The sequence below is a fragment of the Sebastes umbrosus genome, unplaced genomic scaffold, assembly GCF_015220745.1.
Source record: "Sebastes umbrosus isolate fSebUmb1 unplaced genomic scaffold, fSebUmb1.pri scaffold_151_arrow_ctg1, whole genome shotgun sequence".
NCBI classification, from domain to species: Eukaryota; Metazoa; Chordata; class Actinopteri; order Perciformes; family Sebastidae; genus Sebastes; species Sebastes umbrosus.
The window spans coordinates 25,001-40,000 of NW_023618471.1; the positions used below are offsets into that span (position 1 = coordinate 25,001).

Consider the following 15,000-nt stretch of genomic DNA (forward strand, 5'->3'; position numbering starts at 1 on the left):
AGTTTGTAACCGTGTAGTAACCGGGTGATAACCAGTTAGTAACCGGGTAGTAACTAGGTGATAACCAGGAGGTAACCGGTTAGTAACCGGGTGATAACCAGTTAGTAACCGGGCGATAACCAGTTAGTAACCGGGTAGTAACCGGGTGATAACCAGTTAGTAACCAGTTAGTAACCGGGTAGTAACCGGGTGATAACCAGTTTGTAACCGTGTAGTAACCGGGTGATAACCAGTTAGTAACCGGGTAGTAACTAGGTGATAACCAGGAGGTAACCGGTTAGTAACCGGGTGATAACCAGTTAGTAACCGGGCGATAACCAGTTAGTAACCGGGTAGTAACCGGGTGATAACCAGTTAGTAACCAGTTAGTAACCGGGTGATAACCAGTTAGTAACCGGGTAGTAACCGGGTGATAACCAGTTAGTAACCAGTTAGTAACCGGGTAGTAACCGGGTGATAACCAGTTTGTAACCGGGTAGTAACCGGGTGATAACCAGTTAGTAACCGGGTAGTAACTAGGTGATAACCAGGAGGTAACCGGTTAGTAACCGGGTGGTAACCAGTTAGTAACCGGGTAGTAACCAGGTGATAACCGGGTGGTAACCGGGTGATAACCAGGAGGTAACCAGGTAGTAATACTAACTGTAATACTATAGGTAGTACTACCTGTAGTACTACAGGTAGTACTAACTGTAGTACTAACTGTGTTGTTGTGTTTCAGTAAAGTGACTCCTGTGTGTGTCCAGAAGACGTTCTACAGACTGAAGGTCTCCAGGGTCCCCAACTGGACCAAGTTGTCCCACGGAGGTCAGTACTGCAGTACTTCATCAGGCAGTACTGTAATACTTTACTGTAGTACTTCATCAGTCCTGTTGTTTCAGAGATCATCGACTTCCTGCAGCAGGAGGTGGTTCCTGTCCTGAAGGAGAAACTGGAGGTCAGCAGGGAGGAGAACCAGGAGGAGAACCAGGAGGAGAACCAGGAGGAGAACCAGCAGGCGGTGCCGGGGGAGAAGCGGTACCTGCTGTCGGACATCTTCTCCTCACATGATGAAGATTAGTAGACGACAGCTGACATCCGGCCAATCAGGACACAGATGAGTTTAGAGACAACAAATGAACAGAAGGCCCCGCCTCTCCTTCAATGTGATTGGCTGTCACATGTCAGTGGACGGACTGAACTGAAAAAACAGGAACCAGATGTAATTGTGAGTGATCCGATCACACGTGTTCAGCTCTCTGACCAGGTGTGAATGTGGTCACTCAGACCACAGCGAGATGTCCACTAGTGATCCGATCACCAGGACTCATGTTAACACCAGGTGTGAACAGGGACAGGAAGTGGATTAACACATTGTATTTTATTTTGAAGGTCGTGATGATTGATGTTTAACGTTCTAATGAAGATGATTTTTAACAGTTCTCTGTCTGATCCTTTCTATATATATATAGATCTACATTACAGATCTATAGCTACTAGAGATCTAGATCTACATTATAGATCTATAGCTGCTAGATCTACATTACAGATCTATAGCTACTAGAGATCTAGATCTACATTACAGATCTATAGCTACTAGAGATCTAGATCTACATTATAGATCTATAGCTACTAGATCTACATTACAGATCTATAGCTACTAGAGATCTAGATCTACATTATAGATCTATAGCTGCTAGATCTACATTACAGATCTATAGCTACTAGAGATCTAGATCTACATTATAGATCTATAGCTGCTAGAGATCTAGATCTACATTATAGATCTATAGCTACTAGATCTACATTACAGATCTATAGCTACTAGAGATCTAGATCTACATTATAGATCTATAGCTGCTAGAGATCTAGATCTACATTACAGATATAGCTGTTAGAGATCTAGATCTACATTACAGATATAGCTGTTAGAGATCTAGATCTACATTACAGATCTATAGTTACTAGATATCTAGATCTACATTACAGACCTATAGCTAATAGAGATCTAGATCTACATTACAGATCTATAGCTACTAGAGATCTAGATCTACATTACAGATCTATAGTTACTAGAGATCTAGATCTACATTATAGATCTATAGCTACTAGAGATCTAGATCTACATTACAGATCTATAGCTAGTAAAGATCTAGATCAACATTACAGATCTATAGCTAATAGATCTATAGCTAATAGAGATCTAGATCTACATTACAGATCTATAGTTACTAGAGATCTAGATCTACATTACAGATCTATAGCTACTAGATCTATATTATAGATCTATAGCTACTAGATCTACATTACAGATCTATAGCTACTAGAGATCTATATCTACATTATAGATCTATAGCTGCTAGAGATCTAGATCTACATTACAGATATAGCTGTTAGAGATCTAGATCTACATTACAGATCTATAGCTACTAGATATCTAGATCTACATTACAGACCTATAGCTACTAGATATCTAGATCTACATTACAGACCTATAGCTAATAGAGATCTAGATCTACATTATAGATCTATAGCTACTAGAGATCTAGATCTACATTACAGATCTATAGTTACTAGAGATCTAGTTCTACATTATAGATCTATAGCTGCTAGAGATCTAGATCTACATTACAGATCTATAGCTAGTAAAGATCTAGATCTACATTACAGATCTATAGCTAATAGAGATCTATAGCTAATAGAGATCTAGATCTACATTACAGATCTATAGTTACTAGAGATCTAGATCTACATTGCAGATCTATAGCTACTAGATCTATATTATAGATCTATAGCTACTAGATCTACATTACAGATCTATAGCTACTAGAGATCTATATATACATTATAGATCTATAGCTAATAGAGATCTATATCTCACTAGTTGCTGCAGTCACATGGCTCTTATTTTGAAGCTGTCGCAGACCGGAAGTCTTACTTTATTTTGAAGTAAACTTGTTGTTGTGTTACTAGTGTTCCTGTCTGTGAAACAACAGCAGCTGTTTATTAGTTTAATCAGTTACAGAGAGTTACAGACCATTACAGACAGTTACAGACAGTAACAGACAGTTACAGACAGTTACAGACCATTACAGACAGTTACAGACAGTAACAGACAGTTACAGAGAGTTACAGACCATTACAGACAGTTACAGACAGTAACAGACAGTTACAGACTGTTACAGACCATTACAGACAGTTACAGACAGTAACAGACAGTTACAGACTGTTACAGACCATTACAGACAGTTACAGACCGTTACAGACAGTTACAGACTGTTACAGACCATTACAGACAGTTACAGACCGTTACAGACAGTAACAGACCGTTACAGACAGTAACAGACAGTTACAGACCGTTACAGACAGTTACAGACCGTTACAGACAGTTACAGACAGTTACAGACCGTTATAGACTGTTACAGACCGTTACAGACAGTTACAGAGAGTTACAGACCGTTACAGACTGTTACAGACAGTAACAGACCATTACAGACAGTTACAGACAGTAACAGACCGTTACAGACAGTTACAGACTGTTACAGACTGTTACAGACCATTACAGACCATTACAGACAGTTACAGACCGTTACAGACAGTTACAGACCGTTACAGACAGTAACAGACAGTTACAGACAGTTACAGACCGTTACAGACAGTAACAAACAGTTACAGACTGTTACAGACAGTTACAGACTGTTACAGACTGTTACAGACCATTACAGACCATTACAGACAGTTACAGACCGTTACAGACAGTTACAGACCGTTACAGACAGTTACAGACCGTTACAGACAGTAACAAACAGTTACAGACTGTTACAGACAGTTACAGACAGAAACAGACAGTTACAGACAGTAACAAACAGTTACAGACCGTTACAGACAGTTACAGAGAGTTACAGACCGTAACAGACAGTTACAGACCGTTACAGACAATTACAGACCGTTACAGACTGTTACAGACAGTAACAGACCGTTACAGACAGTTACAGACCGTTACAGACAGTAACAGACCGTTACAGACAGTAACAGTTACAGACAGTAACAGACTGTTACAGACAGTAACAGACCATTACAGACAGTTACAGACAGTAACAGACCGTTACAGACAGTTACAGACTGTTACAGACTGTTACAGACCATTACAGACAGTTACAGACAGTAACAGTTACAGACAGTAACAGACTGTTACAGACAGTAACAGACCATTACAGACAGTTACAGACAGTAACAGACCGTTACAGACAGTTACAGACTGTTACAGACTGTTACAGACCATTACAGACCATTACAGACAGTTACAGACTGTTACAAACAGTTAGAGACAGTTACAAACAGTTACAAACAGTTACAAACAGTTACAAACAGTTACAGACAGTAACAGACAATAACAGTTACAGACAGTTACAGACAGTTACAAACAGTTACAAACAGTTACAGACAGTAACAGACAATAACAGACTGTTACAGACAGTTACAGACAGTTACAGACTGTTACAGACAGTTACAGACAGTTACAAACAGTTACAAACAGTTACAGACAGTAACAGACAATAACAGACAGTTACAGACAGTTACAAACAGTTACAGACAGTAACAGACAATAACAGACAGTTACAAACAGTTACAAACAGTTACAGACAGTAACAGACAATAACAGACAGTTACAGACAGTTACAGACAGTTACAGACTGTTACAAACAGTTACAGACTGTTACAGACAGTTACAGACTGTTACAAACAGTTACAAACAGTTACAGACTGTTACAGACTGTTACAAACAGTTACAGACTGTTACAGACAATTACAAACAGTTACAGACAGTAACAGACAGTAACAGACTGTTACAGACTGTTACAAACAGTTACAGACTGTTACAGACAGTTACAGACTGTTACAAACAGTTACAGACTGTTACAGACAGTTACAAACAGTTACAGACAGTAACAGACAATAACAGACAGTTACAGACAGTAACAGACAGTAACAGACAATAACAGACAGTTACAGACAGTTACAGACAGTTACAAACAGTTACAGACAGTAACAGACAATAACAGACAGTTACAGACAGTTACAGACTGTTACAAACAGTTACAGACTGTTACAGACTGTTACAGACTGTTACAAACAGTTACAGACTGTTACAGACAGTTACAGACTGTTACAAACAGTTACAGACTGTTACAGATAGTTACAGACTGTTACAGACTGTTACAAACAGTTACAGACTGTTACAAACAGTTACAGACAGTTACAAACAGTTACAGACAGTAACAGACAATAACAGACAGTAACAGACAGTTACAGACAGTAACAGACAATAACAGACAGTAACAAACAGTTACAGACTGTTACAAACAGTTACAGACTGTTACAGACTGTTACAGACAGTTACAGACTGTTACAGTTACAGACTGTTACAGATAGTTACAGACTGTTACAGACTGTTACAAACAGTTACAGACTGTTACAAACAGTTACATACAGTTACAAACAGTTACAGACAGTAACAGACAATAACAGACAGTAACAGACAGTTACAGACAGTAACAGACAATAACAGACAGTAACAAACAGTTACAGACTGTTACAAACAGTTACAGACTGTTACAGACAGTTACAGACTGTTACAGACTGTTACAAACAGTTACAGACAGTTACAGACTGTTACAGACTGTTACAGACAATAACAGACAGTTACAGAGTTACAGACTGTTACAGACAGTAACAGACAATAACAGACTGTTACAGACAGTAACAGACAATAACAGACAGTAACAGACAATAACAGACAGTTACAGACTGTTACAGACAATAACAGACAGTTACAGAGTTACAGACTGTTACAGACAGTAACAGACAATAACAGACAGTTACAGACAATAACAGACTGTCACAGACAGTAACAGACAATAACAGACAGTTACAGACAATAACAGACAGTTACAGACTGTTACAGACAGTAACAGACAATAACAGACAATAACAGACAGTTACAGACTGTTACAGACAGTTACAGACTGTTACAGACAGTAAGAGACTGTTACAGACAGTAACAGACTGTTACAGACAGTAAGAGACTGTTACAGACAGTAACAGACAATAACAGACAGTAAGAGACTCTCCGCCGTTGCTAGGAGACGTCAGCAGAGAGACGCGCGCTGATGACGTTCTTCCTTAGCAACAAGCAAACACCTTCATAGCAACGGGCTCCGTGAGGAGCTGAACAGGTGAACAGGTGAGGAGGAGAGGAGGAGAGAGGAGAGGAGGAGAGAGGAGGAGAGAGGAGGGTTCTACCTGAATGGTTCATCAACTAGAGATACATCTAGAGTCATAGATTAATATATTAATATACATAAAAACTAGTTCTAGCTGGAACAGAATGAAGCTAATGCTAATGAAGCTAATGCTAATGAAGCTAATGAAGCTAATGCTAATGAAGCTAATGAAGCTAATGCTAATGAAGCTAATGCTAATGAAGCTAATGAAGCTAAAGCTAATGCTAATGAAGCTAATGAAGCTAATGCTAATGAAGCTAATGAAGCTAATGCTAATGAAGCTAATGCTAATGAAGCTAATGAAGCTAATGCTAATGAAGCTAAAGCTAATGCTAATGAAGCTAATGAAGCTAATGCTAATGAAGCTAAAGCTAATGCTAATGCTAATGAAGCTAATGCTAATGAAGCTAATGCTAATGAAGCTAATGAAGCTAATGCTAATGAAGCTAATGAAGCTAAAGCTAATGCTAATGAAGCTAATGCTAATGAAGCTAATGCTAATGAAGCTAATGCTAATGAAGCTAATGAAGCTAATGCTAATGAAGCTAATGAAGCTAAAGCTAATGCTAATGAAGCTAATGCTAATGAAGCTAATGCTAATGAAGCTAATGAAGCTAAAGCTAATGCTAATGAAGCTAATGAAGCTAATGCTAATGAAGCTAATGAAGCTAAAGCTAATGCTAATGAAGCTAATGCTAATGAAGCTAATGAAGCTAAAGCTAATGCTAATGAAGCTAAAGCTAATGCTAACGTTAGCTGATGATGACGTCTGAATCTGTGTGATGTGTTCAGGTTCTTCAGGTTCTTCAGGAAGAAGCAACGTCAGAGTGTCCTGATGGACGAGACGGTGAAACCTCTGAGGGTTCCTCCTCAGGTGTCCCTCTACGGGGACAAACACAACATCTCACACCTGGTGCAGGTACGAACGGACCGGTTCAACCGTCTGGTGGACCACGCTGAGTCCGGTTCAGGTGGACCACGCTGAGTCCGGTTCAGGTGGACCACGCTGAGTCCGGTTCAGGTGGACCACGCTGAGTCCGGTTCAGGTGGACCACGCTGAGTCCGGTTCAGGTGGACCACACTGAGTCTGGTTCTGGTTCTGGTTCTGTGTGTTTCAGGGTCTGATGTCCAGTCTGGTGATCCATCAGCCTGAAGATCCGATCGACTTCCTGATCAGAGACCTTCGGAGGAACCGAGAGGACGGTGAGATCACTGATCAATAACTATCAGAAAGTTATTGATAAGTCTCATAGTGATCTAGTAGTGAATATAAACTGGAAAAACAAAGTAGTTAAACTTGTTTGGTGGATTATTTCTCTGTTGTATCAATGCTAATGGTCATTGTATTTTACATCGTTGGAAAGCCTGTTTCTTTACCTTCACAATGATGTCACACTTGTAAGGATCATGTATTTGTGGGATGAGCAGCACAGCTGATGATGTGGGGAGCGCCCAAGAACAATTTGCCAAAATGCTCCGTCAATGGTAAACAGTGTGTTCTCCTGTTGGTGTTGACTCTTGTTGTGAGTTGTTTGGTGGATTGGATGATTGAACTCTCTATCAGTAACAAGGAACAAACAAGACATATTGATTGATTGAATCCACCGTCAGGAGCCTCAGTAGCGGTGGAAGATCCATACGCAGCCACAACAGCCTGGCACCTCCTCCTCATGCTGGTCACCAACCTGGTCACACGTTGCTGTGGGATGGCGTTCCATTCCTCAACCAGGATTGGTTGCAGGTCAGCCAGCGTGGTTGTGTTGGTCACTCTAACACGTACAGCACGCCCAAGCTGATCCTACATGTTGAGTTGGGTTGAGGTGTGGACTCTTGGCAGGCCGTTCCATTCTCTCTACTCCCACATTGTGGAGGTAGTCTGTGATAACCCTGGCTCTGTGGGGGGGGGCGTTGTTTCTTGGAGGATGAAGTTAGGTCCCAGATTGTGGAGATATGGGATCACCACTGGCTGCAGAATCTCATCCTGATATCTCCCTGCATTGAGATGGCCTTCAATGATGACAAGCCTTGTTTTACCAGTGAGGGAGATGCCCCCCCCCCACACCATGACACTGCCCCCACCAAAAGCTGTTACTCCATCGGTGCTACAATCAGCAGAGCGTTCTCCACGTCGTCTCCATACTTTGACCTGCCGTCCAACTTTGGCAGACAGAACCTGGACTCATCACTGAACATGACATTCCCCCACATGTTCAGGTTCCATTGTCTGTGTTGGAGACACCAGCGCCAACGGGCCTGACGGTGAAGGGCAGTCATTGCAGGCTTCCTGGTAGCCTTATGAGAATACACTGTTTACCATTGGCAGAGCATTTTGGAACATTGTTCTTGGGCGCTCCCCACATCATCAGCTGTGCTGCTCATCCCACAAATACATGATCCTTACAAGTGTGACATCATTGTGAAGGTAAATAAACAGGCTTTCCAACCATGTAGAATACAATGACCATTAGCATTGATACAACAGAGAAATAATCCACCAAACACAAGTTTAACTACTTTGTTTTTCCAGTTTATATATATATATATATACACTGTATTTATACATATATATATATCTATATCTCTATATCTATAGAGATAGAGATATAGATATATATATATATACACACACATATATATCTATATCTATATCTATATATATAGATATAGATATATAGATATATTTATATACATATATATCTATATATAGATATATATGTATATATATCTATATATCTATATCTATATTGATATAGATATAGATCTATATATAGATCTATATCTAGATCTACATATAGATATATATATAGATATATATATATATATACACACATATATATCTATATATAGATATATATATATAGATCTATATATAGATATATTTATATACATATATATCTATATATAGATATATATGTATATATATATATCTATATAGATATAGATATAGATCTATATATAGATCTATATCTATATCTGTATATATATAGAGATATATATATATATAGAGATATATATATATACATATATCTCTATATATATATCTCTATATATACAGTGTATATATGTGTATATATCTTTAGTGTAAGCAGCAGCAGGTTGATCAGCCAGCAGGTGGAGCTGTGACTCTTCTGTTCACTTCACCTGCTTTCATTTCATCACTCTCAGGATTTATTGAAAGACGTTTTCATCATATAACAATAATATTAATATTAATAACAATAATAATAATAATAATAATAATGACCCCTTCATGGACCCCAGTAAAAATAAACTCAGTTATATAAAAACTGATTTGTGTTTATTGTTTATTTATTTTGCACAATTTTAGACGACCCATCATAACAGAACCATAACTGAATAACAGACGGAGCAGGACGCGTCCACCTAGATGTCCACAGGATGTTAATGATGTCCACCTAGATGTCCACAGGATGTTAATAATGTCCACCTAGATGTCCACAGGATGTTAATGATGTCCACCTAGATGTCCACAGGATGTTAATAATGTCCACCTAGATGTCCACAGGATGTTAATAATGTCCACCTAGATGTCCACAGGATGTTAATGATGTCCACCTAGATGTCCACAGGATGTTAATGATGTCCACCTAGATGTCCACAGGATGTTAATGATGTCCACCTAGATGTCCACAGGATGTTAATGATGTTGCTGTCGAGTTGGTTGGACTCTTCTTTGTTGGTGTTTTTGGTCTCGGCAGGATTCCTGAGAATATTGTTGATAAAGTTCAGAGAGACTGAGTCTGATGACATCTTCAAATCCAATCTACATTCATATCAATATTAGAATGTCTCTCTGTCTCTGTCTCTTTCAGTCCCCAGGGTGCTGCTGCTCGGTCCTCCTGCCGTCGGGAAACACACCCTGGTGAGTTATTACGATCTCTTATTATTATCACTTATTATTATTAGGATGGGCTGCACGGTGGTGCAGTGGTTAGCACTGGCGCCTCACAGCTAGAGGGTTGCAGGTTCGAATCCGGCTTGGGACCCTTCTGTGTGGAGTTTGCATGTTCTCCCCGTGTTAGCGTGGGTTTTCTCCGGGTACTCCGGTTTCCTCCCACAGTCCAAAGACATGCAGGTTAGGTTAATTGTGGACTCTAAATTGCCCGTAGGTGTGAATGTGAGCGTGAATGGTTGTCTGTCTATATGTGTCAGCCCTGCGATGGACTGGCGACCTGTCCAGGGTGTACCCTGCCTTCGCCCAATGTCGGCTGGGATCGGCTCCAGCCCCCCCGCGACCCCTAACGGGATAAGCGGTTGCAGATGGATGGATGGATTATTATTAGGATCACAGTCAGTCCGTAATAAAGTCCTAGTCACCTGTTCTTCTTCTGTGGTGGTTTGTCGTGGTCCTCCAGGCCCGGAGGCTGAGTGCTGAGCTGAGAGCCGTCCATGTGACCAGAGACAGTCTGCTGGACCAATCGGAGCGTCTTCAGGAGCTTCCTGTTGAGCTGCTGGTCCGACTGGTTCATCAGAGACTGACTGAGACTGACTGCTTCAACAGGGTGAGTCTGACCTCTGACCTCTGACCTCCCAGTCAAACGTTACACCAGCATCAATATCCCACAATGCAACAGTGACAGGACAGCTAGATGACACATGCAGAACCAGACCAGAGGGCGTCTCTCTGCTGTTAAAGACCAGGACGTGTCCCTGATGTCTCCATTGTTATAAACCTGTGAAACTCAGACCTTCAGATGTGTCTGTCTCCGTCTCTGAGTGTCTCCGTCTCTGATCTGCTGCTGTGATGATAATAATTAGCGGTCTGGTCGCCGCCGTGTCGTACTACGATTCCCAGCAGGCCGAGCAGCATGTTAGCGTGTCTCCCCAGAGATCAGCTGATCAAAGGGACTCGCTGCTGTCACATCACGCGTGTTATTGTCTCTGGAGCTCGTCCTCTCTGCTGCTCCTCATTAGCATCACATCCTGTTTCCTGTCAGCGTTCATCAGGACGGCGAGCGCCGCTTTCTGATCACTTTGAGAGAATTAAAGACCGTGAAGCTGCTGTCAGCAGCGCTCACACAACAACTACACACTACACGAATAAACAACTACACAACTACAACAACCACTATACTACACATTTACACAACTACACAACTACACCACTACACGACTACACCACTACACCACTACACCACTACACCACTACACCACTACACCACTACACACAACTACACCACTACACCACTACACACAACTACACCACTACACAACTACACCACTACACAACTACACCACTACATGACTACACCACTACACCACTACACAACTACACCACTACACCACTACACCACTACACCACTACACCACTTCACCACTACACCACTACACGACTACACCACTACACCGCTACACACAACTACACCACTACACAACTACACCACTACACCACTACACCACTACACCACTACACACAACTACACCACTACACAACTACACCACTACACCACTTCACCACTACACCACTACACCACTACACAACTACACCACTACACGACTACACCACTACACCACTACACCACTACACCACTACACCACTACACACAACTACACCACTACATAACTACACCACTACACCACTTCACCACTACACCACTACACCACTACACACAACTACACCACTACACCACTACACCACTACACGACTACACCACTACACGACTACACAACTACACCACTACACCACTACACAACTACACCACTACACCACTACACCATTACACAACTACACCACTACACCACTACACAACTACACCACTACACCACTTCACCACTACACCACTACACCACTACACGACTACACCACTACACCACTACACACTACTACACCACTACACAACTACACCACTACACCACTACACCACTTCACCACTACACCACTACACCACTACACCACTACACCACTACACCGCTACACCGCTACACAACTACACAACTACAACAACCACTATACTACACATTTACACAACTACACCACTACACCACTACACCACTACAACAACAACACGACTACACCACTACACCACTTCATGACTACACCACTACACCACTACACCACTTCACGACTACACAACTACACCACTACACCACTACACACAACTACACAACTACTCGACCACACGACCACACAACTACACCACTACACACAACTACACCACTACACAACTACACCACTACACCACTACACGACTACACCACTACACCACTACACCACTTCACCACTACACCACTACACCACTACACCACTACACGACTACACCACTTCACCACTACACCACTACACGACTACACCACTACACCACTACACACAACTACACCACTACACAACTACACCACTACACCACTTCACCACTACACCACTACACCACTACACAACTACACCACTACACGACTACACCACTACACCACTACACCACTACACGACTACACCACTACACCACTACACAACTACACCACTACACCACTACACCACTACACCACTACACGACTACACCACTACACCACTACACACAACTACACCACTACACAACTACACCACTACACCACTTCACCACTACACCACTACACCACTACACACAACTACACCACTACACCACTACACCACTACACGACTACACCACTACACGACTACACAACTACACCACTACACCACTACACAACTACACCACTACACCACTACACCATTACACAACTACACCACTACACCACTACACAACTACACCACTACACCACTTCACCACTACACCACTACACCACTACACGACTACACCACTACACCACTACACACTACTACACCACTACACAACTACACCACTACACCACTACACCACTTCACCACTACACCACTACACCACTACACGACTACACCACTACACCACTACACCGCTACACCGCTACACCGCTACACAACTACACAACTACACAACTACAACAACCACTATACTACACATTTACACAACTACACCACTACACCACTACACCACTACAACAACAACACGACTACACCACTACACCACTTCATGACTACACCACTTCACGACTACACAACTACACCACTACACCACTACACACAACTACACAACTACTCGACCACACGACCACACAACTACACCACTACACACAACTACACCACTACACAACTACACCACTACACCACTACACGACTACACCACTACACGACTACACCACTACACCACTACACCACTTCACCACTACACCACTACACCACTACACCACTACACCACTACACGACTACACCACTTCACCACTACACCACTACACGACTACACCACTACACCACTACACACAACTACACCACTACACAACTACACCACTACACCACTTCACCACTACACCACTACACCACTACACACAACTACACCACTACACCACTACACCACTACACCACTACACGACTACACAACTACACCACTACACAACTACACCACTACACCACTACACCATTACACAACTACACCACTACACCACTACACAACTACACCACTACACCACTTCACCACTACACCATTACACCACTACACGACTACACCACTACACCACTACACACTACTACACCACTACACAACTACACCACTACACCACTACACCACTTCACCACTACACCGCTACACCGCTACACCGCTACACAACTACACAACTACAACAACCACTATACTACACATTTACACAACTACACCACTACACCACTACACCACTACAACAACAACACGACTACACCACTACACCACTTCATGACTACACCACTACACCACTACACCACTTCACGACTACACAACTACACCACTACACCACTACACACAACTACACAACTACTCGACCACACGACCACACAACTACACCACTACACACAACTACACCACTACACAACTACACCATTACACCACTACACGACTACACGACTACACCACTACACCACTACACCACTACACCACTTCACCACTACACCACTACACCACTACACCACTTCACCACTACACCACTACACCACTACACCACTACACACAACTACACAACTACACCACTACACCACTTCACCACTACACCACTACACCACTACACCACTTCACCACTACACCACTACACCACTACACGACTACACAACTACACCACTACATGACTACACCACTACACCACTACACGACTACACCACTACACGACTACACCACTACACCACTACACAACTACACCACTACACCACTACACCACTACACAACTACACCACTACACCACTTCACCACTACACCACTACACCACTACACCACTACACACAACTACACCACTACACCACTACACAACTACACAACTACACCACTACACCACTACACCGCTACACAACTACACAACTACAACAACCACTATACTACACATTTACACAACTACACCACTACACGACTACACCACTACACCACTACACCACTTCACCACTACACCACTACACCACTACACCACTACACCACTACACGACTACACCGCTACACCGCTACACAACTACAACAACCACTATACTACACATTTACACAACTACACCACTACACCACTACACGACTACACGACTACACCACTACACCGCTACACCGCTACACCGCTACACCGCTACACAACTACACAACTACAACAACCACTATACTACACATTTACACAACTACACCACTACACGACTACACAACTACACCACTACACCACTACACAACTACAC

The 15,000-nt window shown here is 42.2% G+C and overlaps 2 protein-coding genes across 3 annotated transcripts in view; both read left to right on the forward strand.

Moving 5' to 3' along the window:
• LOC119484324 (transcription termination factor 1-like) overlaps positions 1-1,421 on the forward strand; it is a 16,101-nt gene extending 14,680 nt beyond the window's left edge. Inside the window, exons 10-11 of the mRNA XM_037763065.1 lie at positions 722-807; positions 882-1,421. Of these exons, the coding sequence (XP_037618993.1) occupies positions 722-807; positions 882-1,060 (265 nt within the window). The 3' untranslated portion in view covers positions 1,061-1,421. The remainder of the gene's footprint in view (positions 1-721; positions 808-881) is intronic.
• Positions 1,422-6,231: 4,810 nt separating this feature from the next.
• The window catches only part of ak8 (adenylate kinase 8), a 25,603-nt gene continuing 16,834 nt past the window's right edge, over positions 6,232-15,000 (forward strand). Inside the window, exons 1-5 of one of the 2 annotated variants that reach the window (XM_037763067.1) lie at positions 6,232-6,274; positions 7,054-7,182; positions 7,382-7,466; positions 10,097-10,146; positions 10,640-10,786. In XM_037763067.1, the coding sequence (XP_037618995.1) occupies positions 7,099-7,182; positions 7,382-7,466; positions 10,097-10,146; positions 10,640-10,786 (366 nt within the window). In that variant the 5' untranslated portion in view covers positions 6,232-6,274; positions 7,054-7,098. Of the gene's footprint in view, positions 6,316-7,053; positions 7,183-7,381; positions 7,467-10,096; positions 10,147-10,639; positions 10,787-15,000 lie in introns of both variants that reach the window. The other variant, XM_037763066.1, reaches the window with a different exon arrangement.